The following is a 9,947-nucleotide window of genomic DNA, read 5'->3' on the forward strand; positions in this document are numbered from 1 at the left end:
TGAAAATCGAGACACTGGTGGAGCCTTTGAGGATACTATACAGCAGTTCATTGCAGGATGGTGTGGACTGGAGAGTAGCTCACATCACAGCCATTTTTAAAAAGGGGAATAAATGTGATCCAGGCAACTATAGGCCGGTCAGCCTTACTAGTATATTCTGCAAGATGATGGAGTCACTTTTGAGAGAGGAAATTATTGCACACATGAAAATGAACAATCTCTTTAGTAATAAGCAATTTGGCTTCATCACGGGCAGATCGACGGTGCTGCAACTTATCAAAGTGCTTGACGCATGGACTGAGGCTCTTGACGAGGGGCTGGCTGTGGATGTGGTTAACCTGGATTTCATGAAGGCCTTTGACAGAGTCCCACATAAGAGATTAATGAAGAAAGTCTCCAGCTATAGAATGCTATTTGTAATGTTTATAAATGACCTGCCGGATTCAGTCAAACATGACAGCCAAGTGTTCCTGTATGCAGACGACACTAAGATTTTTAGAAAGATAAAGGAAAGGGAAGATTGTGACAAGCTGCAAGAGGACCTAGATGAGCTCAAAGGATGGACAGAAAAATGGCTCATGAATTTTCACCCAGACAAAAGTAAACACATGAGGATTGGGCAATCAGAAATTGAGGACAAAGTTTATAATATGTACAGTAAAATCAATAAGACCAGGGTAGAAAAGGACATTGGTGTGGTCATTGATAACAAGCTCATGTTCTCAGACCACCTGGCCGAAAAAATTAACAAGGCGAATAAGATTGTGGGGCTGATAAGAAGAACTTTTATTCACCTTGACCCTGCAGTATTCAAGACACTCTACACTGCATTGGTAAGACCCCATTTAGAATATGCCAACCAGGTATGGAGTCCACACCTGGTGAAGGATGTTGAGGCTGTGGAGAACGTGCAGCGAAGAGCAACGGCTGGAGCCTTGCCTTAAAGACATCCCATAACGAGAGAGACTGAGACAGCTTTAGATGCCCACACTGGCATATAGAAGATCCTGGGGAGACCAAATTGAAACTTTTAAAATTGTAACCAGGAAATATGATATAGATTGTACAGAGGGACTTTTTGATTTAAGGGAAGATAGCACCACACGGGGAAACTCTAAGAAAATCTTTAAACCAAGAGCTAGGCTGAATGTTCGGAAGTTTTCATTCCCCAACCGGGTGGTTAATACCTGGAACAGTTTGCCAGAGTGGGTAGTGAACGCTGACTCAGTAGAGAGTTATGAGGCAAAACTCGATAAATTTTGGAAAAATCAAGAACAAAAATTTTCATATAGAGCACAAATAGTCACCACGCGCAGCCCACACAGTGTTCAGGCTGCTGAACTGGAGCCACAGGCCACTTAAGGCCTCTTCCAGGGAATCTTCTGTGAGTATCTGTGAGTATTTTCACGTAATAATTCCTCCCCCCATTTCTCCAGTTGATTCTATACTCTCTCTAAATTTCTCCAACCTCTCCCATCCCCTATCACACAATATCCTTCTCCCACATTTTTTTATACATTACTCTTATCTCCCATCTTCACCCCTCCATGCACACTCTTATACATACTTTCCTATTCTCCCATACCCCTTTTCTCCCCTCCCCATCACATATCATTTTCTTCTCCTTATTCCTCCTCACCCCGCTCCCTATTTCACAGTTTCCTTTTCTCCTACCCCATCACAACTTCCTCCCCCCTTTTAATCCTCGGTAATGCCGAGGTATCCAGGATGTCACACTGGCCCTGCCCCAAAGTAATGGATCATTTCCCACCACAGGCTCAAGGGCCAAGGTGACAGAGAAGAGCACTGAGGCCACATGCAAATTTAGTGTACGCCCCCAGCCCCAGCTTTACCTTTACCTTTGATGTTATGGTCCAACGTGGCTCCCCCAGTAATTCTTTATATGCTTTTGCACTTGATACTGCCATACAACTTTACCGGTTGCCAAGAACCTTTACATGAATGCTGGAGAAACAAGTAAATAAACATAGTACCAACTATTCCTTTATTGTCAATGGTGCACCTTGCCAGTGACCTTGACTTCACAGAGAACTGGACAGTGGTGTCAATGGATGGCTCCAATTTACAGATATGCAATAAGGTAAAGAAGATACATTAAAATGTATTGTGCAATGTAGTATTTTAGTATTTAGAATAGTTACTGCTCACAATACCGTGTAAATAAAATAACTGATGAACTGAAAAAGCTAACACAAACCAAAGAACTATAAACAGAAAGTTGCATACCCAAGTGTGCAACATTAAACATGTTTTGAAACTTTACCTTATATCTAACCTTAAGTGGTTATAACGCATGGAAATACTTATTCAAGTGGTTATAACGCATGGAAATACTTATTCAATAATAAAGGAAAAAAATGATGTTACCGAGACATAAAAATTAGTCTCTAAACATGTATACCGGAGTTATGGGTTCATGCCCACCACAGGATTAAGAGCTAATGCGACAGAGATAATCACTAAGGCCATTTGCAGCTATAACGAAGGCTCCTGACTCTACTGACTTAAAGCTATCCCCATGTTGCAGGAGGTGACTGAAGGCCTGTCCCGTGAGGCGGTGGCTGAGTGGTTAGCGTGCCGGCCCCGCATTCCGCTGCTCTGTCGATGATGGGGGTTTGAATCCGCCGCTAACCACCTGGGATTTTTCAGTCACCGCCGAGTGGCCTAAGACTACCCACATGCTGTCCTGAAGACCACCCATCAACCCGGACTCTAGAAGAAGCTGTGCAGTGCAAGTGAAATCAAGGATAAGCTCCGGGGGGCAGTATGAGCCAATAATAATGGCGCCACTATGAACAATGGCCTGCGCCATGACAGGCTCAGGCCGACCATCAGGTCCCAATGCAATAGCCTACCAGCGCTATAGGGCAGATGTATATAAAAAAATAAATAAATAAATAAATAAAGCTGTGCGATGTGTTGTGCAACTCACCGGGATTACTTGGCTTGTACAGTGTTGCAAACCAAGGGCCGGTCAGCCTCACTCCTTAGTTTGTGGAGCAGTTGGGGAATTTCACAAAATCAGAGCAAAATAAGGTAATTATAAATTCGGGGAATTTCACAAAATCAGAGCAAAATAAGGTAATTATAAATTCCTGGTACAAATCATACCTATTTTTCAGCCAGACATAAACTGTCAACAAAAATTATCACTTCTTTAAATAAACAAAAGAAACCACACACACTACTCCAAAAAAGGTATATTTTTACCCTGAGCTGTAGGGTAATTGAGGGAAAGGTAAGGTAATTTCAGTGACAGTGTAGGGGGAGAAGTCTTTGAGGGTTAGCAGCACTATGAGTGTTGCCTTGGCATCTAGCTGAGCAACACATCACACAGCTGGTGTGGACAAGGCCTACTGGGTACAGCTCCTGCACCACAAGGAGCTGAAGCTAAGGAATGTTTCCCCTTCTCAATAATATTTAGACTTTATTTACTCACTACCCACTTTGTTACCAGGTAATAGGGTGAACAATGGTTGAAGCATAAATAATAATCATAGGAACTTAATGTCTATTCTAGTTCATGCCTTAAGGGACAACCAAATAAGGCACAGTTTCTCTCCCATGGGGACAAAGGTTTAGGTCAGAGGTGTCAAACTCAAATTATGCACTTGGTTATGATCTCGAAGGCCATCAGAGACTTGATAATTACACATTGGCAAGACTGAAGTTTGAATATGAAATAAATCAGTCATATGAATAAAAGGTAAATGTTATTATGTCTTGTCTTAACAGTTTAGTATTTTCTTCAACTGTAACAATTATGGCAACTCAGGCTGAAGAATCCTCACCTCAAGGGCCACTAAGACCATTCCAAGAAGCCACATTTGGCCCGCGGGCCATGAGTTTGACACCCCTGGCTTAGGTGCTAGTGTCCAGGATGCTCAGCTTGCTGCCCCGCCGCCTGTTCCTGAGGTGTGCCTGAGGAAGGGAAAGGGAAGACTCACTCAGCAGTGGAGGACCAGCACAGGAAAGAACATTACAATCTATCTGTCACAGAGGGACAGACATAACAGCCCCAGCACCTCCATTTTCATTTTATTTTTCACAGCATCATAAATCAGGGAAAAATACAGCATATGTTGCTCCCCCCAAAATTAATCAAGAACTCTGATGTATAAAGATTGAAAACTTAAACCTCAGAGTTACAGAGAGACAAAACCTACCTGCAGGATGGTGATGTAGGATTCCCTGGCCAGCAGGTCATAGCCAACACACAGCAAGTGGAGAATGACCTTATGGAACACTTCCCCACCATAAATAAAGAGGTTGATTCCAAGCTCAAGTCCCATTCCTGAAAAGTCACAGCAAACTTAACAAAACAATAAGGAACAGCTGTGTAGTCAGTCAAGCTGTCTGGATCAATGGCTCCTAACCTTTCCTACATGTGGTCTGTGTCAACAGTTTGGGAGTCTATAGTGTCAACGACCCATGTCTCCAATGCAGAGGACAGAGTTTGGAGGATAAATAATACTGTTTCTCATTCCCCCTGATGCCCATGCTCACACTTCTCCCTATTATAACTCTCCAAAGCACCCATGACCTCTCTGCCCTTCACTGTTCTGTATCTCACCTCTTCCTCCACCCTCATCTACATATAACTGGTGTTAGACTCAATTACTTCCTCCTCTTCTCTTCTCTCAACCAGATCTTACACTCTGCCTCTGCTTGAAATTAGTATAGCTGATGATCACTGAACAGGAACACTGCAAAGCTAAGGAAGCATAGCGTGGACGCTTGCTGTGGTTGTCTAGGGCACTGTGCCGGCACTCACCGTAGTCTCCTTCATCGTAGCCAAACTGGACATTGGTTATTATCTCTTGAAGGGGCTCAAAATTTTTCATCTCTTCCTCTTCAGTTTTAGACTCTGCCACTTTTTTCATAATCTTTCTCAGGTTTGCTGCAACAGTAAAAAATTCATCTGAGTACTATGAATTCCATCACCTTTCCTCCCACCCCACACCAAAAATAAATAAACAAACACTAAAAATACTATCATATTTTACAAGCCTACTTACACTGTTCATATAACACTAATGTCAAAACTAGCACAAAAGAGGCGCAACAAGCCAGGAATGACAGAAACATTTGGAAGATGCCAATATTCAGCAGTTGAAGGATACAAGTTGATGATGATGATACCAAATATATATATGAAGAGATATTGAAGGAGGTGAGAGGCTCAGGCACCTCCTAAGGGCTGCATTTGTATTTGTGATGGCACAGCTACAAGACAGTATAAAGACAGCTCTCTAACCTAACTTGATTATCCTTCTGGCTTTTTCCTCTGTCATTCTTTTGCATATATTAACTACTGTAAAGAAACTGAATTCATGAGGAGCTAGAGAACTTGTGCTGGTAACCTGAAAAGCAGCTGACCTTACCATAAGTTTCTGGAAGCTCTCTGTAGCCCACATCATTCTGCACAGGCACCACAATGCCGGCCCCGTGGAAGGTCTTGGCCACCACAGCTTTGTTCCGCTCCTTCATGTCGGGAGTGACCGCCAGCAAGGAGTAACCCTTATCTTTGGCATATGCTTCCACCTCCTTATAGAGTCTCATCAGGGGAGTCTTCTTAAAGGGATCTTCTGTCTTCATCTTTTCAGACAGGTAAGAACTGAAATATAACATTGTATACTCAGACAATTGCCTAATAGAAAAATAGTTAAATCCAAAAATGTATAATAAACATTTAGTCATCAACATCAGCAACAACATCAGCACCCTACTTCCTATAGAAGCAGGGGAAATCAAGCCTTGAGAAGCAATGAGGGCTATGCACCATTAACATATTGCTCGTGATTCATCGAAATACTTACCAAACTCCTGCAAATATATTCCCTCCCAGGGCCTTGATGTGACCTATTTTAACTGAGGACATTGAGGCCACAAAATCAGGCATGGTGTAAGGGTCATCACGGTAATAGCCAATGTGGTATTCATTCTCGTCTCCGGCAATCACAGTCTGCAAAGTATTTGGAACTGGTAGCTTAAACGAGCCAACATTCAAGGTTGATATTCAGTGAAGTACTGGGTGGGGCCATTCACAAAGCGTACAGTCTAGACAGGTTAGTCCAGCAAGGGCAGTGAGGAAGAAAGCACTAAGTAGCTTTCTTCAATGCCTCGCCACTGTTCTGGTTTTGAACGTAGTGAGGAATATAACAAAAGAATCGTATAAAAACATAGCATTTGAAAGGAAAGTCATGATGATGGTAGATGAATCAGTGTAGCATTTGATAGGAAAGTCATGGTGATGGTAGATGAACCAGTGTGTTGGTGTGCCTTGCAGTGATGGAAGGGCCACAAGCTGTGTTGGTGTGATGAAACGGTCACATTAAAGCAGTCTTCATGTAACTATATAACAGTACAAATGAGCTATAGAGCATACCATGAACTCTGGTGGATCATAGTAGTACCGCCAGTGACAGATGTAGTTAGACACTCTCTTATCATTTAGCTCCTTCAGTTTTCCTGTGAGAATATCATATGGTCCAACAAGTGTCAAGCCAGCCTGCTGCAGTGCCTCTGGAAAATAATATTACTGTGTAGAAAGCTGGCTGAGAAAAATTCCCAGTCCCCTCCAGCCACTTCATGACGCTGATAATGCTGGATGAAGAGCAACACACACCACATTACTCCCATCCAGTCACTTCTACACAGCTTTCACACATTTGGATGTTAAACTTTCTCTCTGCCACTCCCCATTTTAACATTCTCACCAGACATGCAAGGACTCGCATAATAATCTGAACTTGGGAAATGTATCCAAAAGAAACAAAATGAGAGAGTTCTGCTTCACCTTCAGGGTTTTCGTTGTTGATGCATGAACAGCATTCCCAGAAGTCAAAGAATTCCTTTGGCATCTCCACCAAGAACTTTTGCTCAATGCTAAATCGCACATTCTCTGGGGAGTTTTGTACAATATAGTCATGGGGAGCCAATGCTAAATCTTCTTCCTTTTTGGACTCGTCTTCATCCTCCTTTTCACCTGGAATACAAAATAAATGTACCTGGCACAAGAATCTCTCCTCTGTGTTAGGCCTGAGTGTCTAAAATCCAGATGTCATGGCAAATTACAACATAATGACCATGTGTGGAGTGGGGCCAAAGGAAACAGGTTCTGAAACTTGCTCCATCAAAGGAAAAGTATGAACTTCCCTCATTCACACAATGAAAACAGAGAAGAAATAATAAAAGAACAGGCAATCCTTGTAACACATATACTCATTATACACATTATACATCAAATCTCTATTCTGACAATAACTTATTCTGTAAAAAGCCTCTTGAAATTAAAATAGCTAAAATAGTGAGCTTATTAAAAACGTTGAAAACTTTGTAACCTTCTAGAAGTGAATCTTAAGATGAGGCAGATTTCTCCTTACCTTCTGAGTCTGTGGGTGAGGCAGTCTTTAGGAAAATTTTAGTCCGTTCATAAGGGCTGCCATAGTCTGAAGAAAAAACATTCTGTACTTTAATACACATCTGACTTGCTTTTAAAGCAAACTATGAGCAAGCTATTTAAAGACAGATAGACAGCTAGATATACAGATAGAAAATACCACAGGGCATCGAGAAGTCTGAACCATCACAAGTATTTATTGAAAATACCCAACAAATCTAACCAACAATATCATAACCTCTGAATGGAGGGGAGGGTGTTTTGCTCCCCTTATCTTAATCTGACCAAACCTAATAGCATCTCTGAACAGGGGGCTCTGCCTGCCCTTGAACCCCACCCCTCCTAACTTAATATATAACAAAACCCAACACTTGAATTTCAGTAGACATTGAACTACACAGTGACCAGTACACACAGAGCCAATAATCATATGAGAACCATAAGTAATAACTGTGTACTGAACCACTCAGTTAGTATAAATATTAGCCCAGTTTTGTGGCAGTTCATTCAAATGAGAATCAACCATCAAACTTTTATTCTTTTTTTTTTTTTTTTTTTTTTACCAAATCTGAGCCCCAGAAACAACACCCACCTGCAAGGCCATCCTCATCAAAACTAGACCGGCGGAGACGGGGAGGAGCTAGTAGGACTGTGTCATCCACTCTGACTCTCTTTGTCCCATTCTCCACATCCTTAAAAAAATAATATATGGTAAGGGCCATTCATATACTACATGATACCAAAATGTACAACTCCCACTCCACTGTAACACCTTTTAATGTGATAATTCACTCCCAGAACTGCTACCCAGATATGAGTCTAAGCTGGGACCACCTGATGAGATGAGAGAATATACTACCATCAGGTGGCAGGGTCTGGAGACTATAAAGAGGTCTGTAAATACCATATAACATGGATCAGCTTTCCTGCCCCACTCTCCCTGTCACCACTGACCAGCGAGTGGACCCACCCCACCGCTGCCCCATTCCCCTGTCACCACCGCCCAGCGAGGGACCCACCCCACCGCTGCCCCATTCCCCTGCCACCACCGCCCAGCGTAGTGGACCCACCCCACCACTGCCCCACTCCCCCCTGTCACCACCAGCCAGCGAGTGGACCCACCCCCACCGCTGCCACACTCCCACCTGTCACCACTGGCCAGCGAGGGACCCACCCCACCACTGCCCACCAATCTTTCTTTGGTAAATACAGTTAAGAGATATCTGTTTAAAGCCTCACTTATTTCCTCATCTGTATCTATCAGTGATTCTCCTGACTTAAGCAGCCCTATCTTATCCCTAACCTTGGTCTTATAAGGTTGAAAGAAACCTTTTGGATTGGTCTTTGCCTCCTGGCAATTCTAATCTCAAATTGCGTTTTGCTATACACGTGCTTTTCTTCAATGTTCTGGCTAAATTGTTGTAACTGTCCCTTAGGTGAATTTCCTCTTGATTCTAACATTTAATCCTCTTTTCCTTCCTATTTTATTTTAAGCCTGTCTGTCATCCATTGTGGGTAATTACCTGTTGATCTGACTTCCCTGTGAGGTATAAACCGTTGCTGCCCTAGTTTAATCTCCCTGACCAGACAGACTATTGTACTCATCCTCCAAGCTACTGACCTTACTAGTGATCTCACCAGAGATTAATGCCCCTCCCTGCTCTGGGTCCTGACATACTTCTGATCTTACTCCCCTAATCCTTTGCAGCTGCTGTTTTAGCCCCTAGTAGTCCGCCTTACTGAAGTCAGGTATTAATGTGTTGTTACTGCTGACTCTGTCCTCCCATTTAATATTAAATCTAATTTCCTTATGATCACTCTTACCTAATGAATCCCCAACCTCAATGTTGCTTATTATGTCCTCTCTCTTAGTTAGCAACAGATCCAAAATATTTTCTTCCCTTGTTGGTGTTCTAATTAACTGCTTAACCCTTTCCGTCCGTGACACAGATGTCTGCGTCACAGTATGAAAAGGGTCAAGGGGAAGTGGAAGAGCTCTTCCATTTCCTCTTGACGCTTTCCATACTATGACGCAGACGTCTGCGTCCCACTGCCAGCCCACAACACACGCCATATTACTACATTTCATGACACTACGAGACTACTCGACTGACGTGACATTAAACAAATTGACACTATTGTTTTAGATTTTGCCAAAGCCTTTGACAAAGTTCCGCACAAAAGACTGACATTAAAATTGAAATACTACGGTATTTCAGGACCTATTCTTCACTGGATCACTGCTTACAAACTTTTACACTCGAAAGCCTGGCATCACAACACGGATCAAACAACAGATAAACATGGAACCTATCCACATACGCAGACAAGCACACAGACTTACACTTATGTACAAGATCACAAACACTCACATTGACATTGATCCACATACAAACACCACACAAACCGTCAACGTACTCATAACACACACATCCATAAATACCAAACATATCACACTAACACTGATGCATACAGGCACTCATACTTTCCACGCACCATACGTGACTGGAACAGCCTCCCTCAA

At 42.6% G+C, this 9,947-nt stretch overlaps 2 protein-coding genes across 2 annotated transcripts in view; one reads left to right on the forward strand and one right to left on the reverse strand.

The window, feature by feature from the left end:
* Nucleotides 1-415: 415 nt before the first annotated feature.
* The window catches only part of LOC126989767 (uncharacterized), a 17,834-nt gene continuing 8,302 nt past the window's right edge, over nt 416-9,947 (forward strand). The window contains exon 1 of the mRNA XM_050848378.1: nt 416-881. Coding sequence (XP_050704335.1) covers nt 420-881 — 462 coding nt within the window. The 5' untranslated portion in view covers nt 416-419. The remainder of the gene's footprint in view (nt 882-9,947) is intronic.
* Nucleotides 3,840-9,947, reverse strand: part of LOC126989766 (histone PARylation factor 1-like) — a 6,552-nt gene continuing 444 nt past the window's right edge. The window contains exons 2-10 of the mRNA XM_050848377.1: nt 8,016-8,115; nt 7,407-7,472; nt 6,821-7,009; nt 6,410-6,546; nt 5,841-5,986; nt 5,406-5,638; nt 4,796-4,921; nt 4,188-4,315; nt 3,840-3,942 (exon numbers count right to left, since the gene is read on the reverse strand). Of these exons, the coding sequence (XP_050704334.1) occupies nt 3,883-3,942; nt 4,188-4,315; nt 4,796-4,921; nt 5,406-5,638; nt 5,841-5,986; nt 6,410-6,546; nt 6,821-7,009; nt 7,407-7,472; nt 8,016-8,115 (1,185 nt within the window). The 3' untranslated portion in view covers nt 3,840-3,882. The remainder of the gene's footprint in view (nt 3,943-4,187; nt 4,316-4,795; nt 4,922-5,405; nt 5,639-5,840; nt 5,987-6,409; nt 6,547-6,820; nt 7,010-7,406; nt 7,473-8,015; nt 8,116-9,947) is intronic.

Source organism: Eriocheir sinensis, unplaced genomic scaffold, assembly GCF_024679095.1.
Source record: "Eriocheir sinensis breed Jianghai 21 unplaced genomic scaffold, ASM2467909v1 Scaffold1294, whole genome shotgun sequence".
Classification (NCBI taxonomy): Eukaryota; Metazoa; Arthropoda; class Malacostraca; order Decapoda; family Varunidae; genus Eriocheir; species Eriocheir sinensis.